Here is a 1,398-nt window from a genome sequence, read left to right as displayed (position 1 = left end):
GTGGTTGGTGCCTGGCAGGTGCCAGGCTGCAATCCCTGTCTGCATGCAGAGAATCCCCCTGAGCGACATGACCCGGGAGGAGATCAATCAGCTGGTGCAGGAGCTGGGCTTCTACCGCAAGGAGACACTTGATGCCCCTGTGCCTGAGGAGTTCCAGTTTGCCCCTGCCAGGCCTCTGCCCACCCTGCTGCCCCCACAAGCTTCCACCACTGACAGCAAGACCCCACCCAAACATGACAAGGGAGAACACCCAGATCTCTAGTGAGAGGTGCTGCACTTGAGAGAGGGTCCTGCAGCCACTCCCTAGTATGTGGGCATGAGGGCATTACAGCAGCTGGGGACAGTGCCATGAGGTGGCAAAGGTGCCCCCACTGTTGCTTGCTGCTGTGTAGCCTCTGCCCCAAGGATGCTCTAAGCAGCTCCAGCCTTGAGCAGGGGCTCCCTGGGCATTGCAGACATCCCGTGGGTCCTGTGTGCCTCTCGGTGCTCTCCTTCCCCTGCAGCCCAGCATCCCCAGCCAGTCAGGAGGAGCAGCATTCTTTGTGCTCCCTCACCATGCCTCGAGGCTTAGCTGACCCCGGTACTGGGCAGTGGTATCCTACCTGCATGGGACAGGATGAAACCCTCAGCAGAAAGCCCCAGGTGCTGAGGGTAGATGTGCTGTGTCCTGGAGGTGGGAGAGCTGCCCCCAGAGGGCTATGTCTTTACACCCCAGCAGGGTTGTCTCATATCAGGCCCCTAGTAAAGCCCTTGTATACAATCAGCTGCACTGTGTTGTCTTTCCAGAGAGGGCTCAGTGGTGCGCGTCCCACACTGCTCCATACATGGAGCGCCAGGAGGAGCTGGGTGCCCCAGAGCTGCTAGCCACTACTGCTGAGCCAGCAAACCATCCCGTGGACCAACCGTGCTGTTCCTGTGCCACCCCCTCCCTGGTGTGATGGATGGATGGATAGGGCACCATGGCTTGGGATGCGCTGCTCTCACAGGGTGCAGGGGGATGGGTGCAAGCCCACGAGTGGGTCCTGCAGCGCTGAGCCAAAGCCCAATGGCTGCGCTGGCCCAGCGGGGACATCTGTCCCTTGGCCAGGGAGGGCAGCAGGGTGCAGCTGCACTGTCTGCAGCCCTGGCTCTGTGCAGCCTCCGTGGCAGCATGGGGGTCTTCTCCCCCTGCCAGGCCTGGGGGCAGCAAACCAACAGCACTTGGCCAGGGTGGGACATTCATGGTACCTGCTCAGCTCCAGCCATCCTCCCTGAGCAGGAGGAGCAGCACATGCCTCATATCCCCACCCTGGCTGGGTGAGCAGTGGGCCTGCAGGCAGAGGAGCCCGGGAGCAGCTAGGGCTGCCAGCACTCCCCGGGGCGCTGCGGCATGCACTGTACTGGTGGCATGAAGCAGCA

General features: G+C 61.9%; 1 protein-coding gene across 1 annotated transcript in view; it reads left to right on the top strand.

The window, feature by feature from the left end:
- LOC104617921 (selenoprotein M) overlaps window positions 1-262 on the top strand; it is a 407-nt gene extending 145 nt beyond the window's left edge. Inside the window, exon 2 of the mRNA XM_010283363.1 lies at window positions 50-262. Within this exon, the coding sequence (XP_010281665.1) occupies window positions 50-262 (213 nt within the window). The remainder of the gene's footprint in view (window positions 1-49) is intronic.
- The last annotated feature ends 1,136 nt before the right edge of the window (window positions 263-1,398 follow it).

The sequence above is a fragment of the Phaethon lepturus genome, unplaced genomic scaffold, assembly GCF_000687285.1.
Source record: "Phaethon lepturus isolate BGI_N335 unplaced genomic scaffold, ASM68728v1 scaffold25233, whole genome shotgun sequence".
Classification (NCBI taxonomy): domain Eukaryota; kingdom Metazoa; phylum Chordata; class Aves; order Phaethontiformes; family Phaethontidae; genus Phaethon; species Phaethon lepturus.
This window is presented reverse-complemented; position numbering and strand designations above follow the sequence as displayed.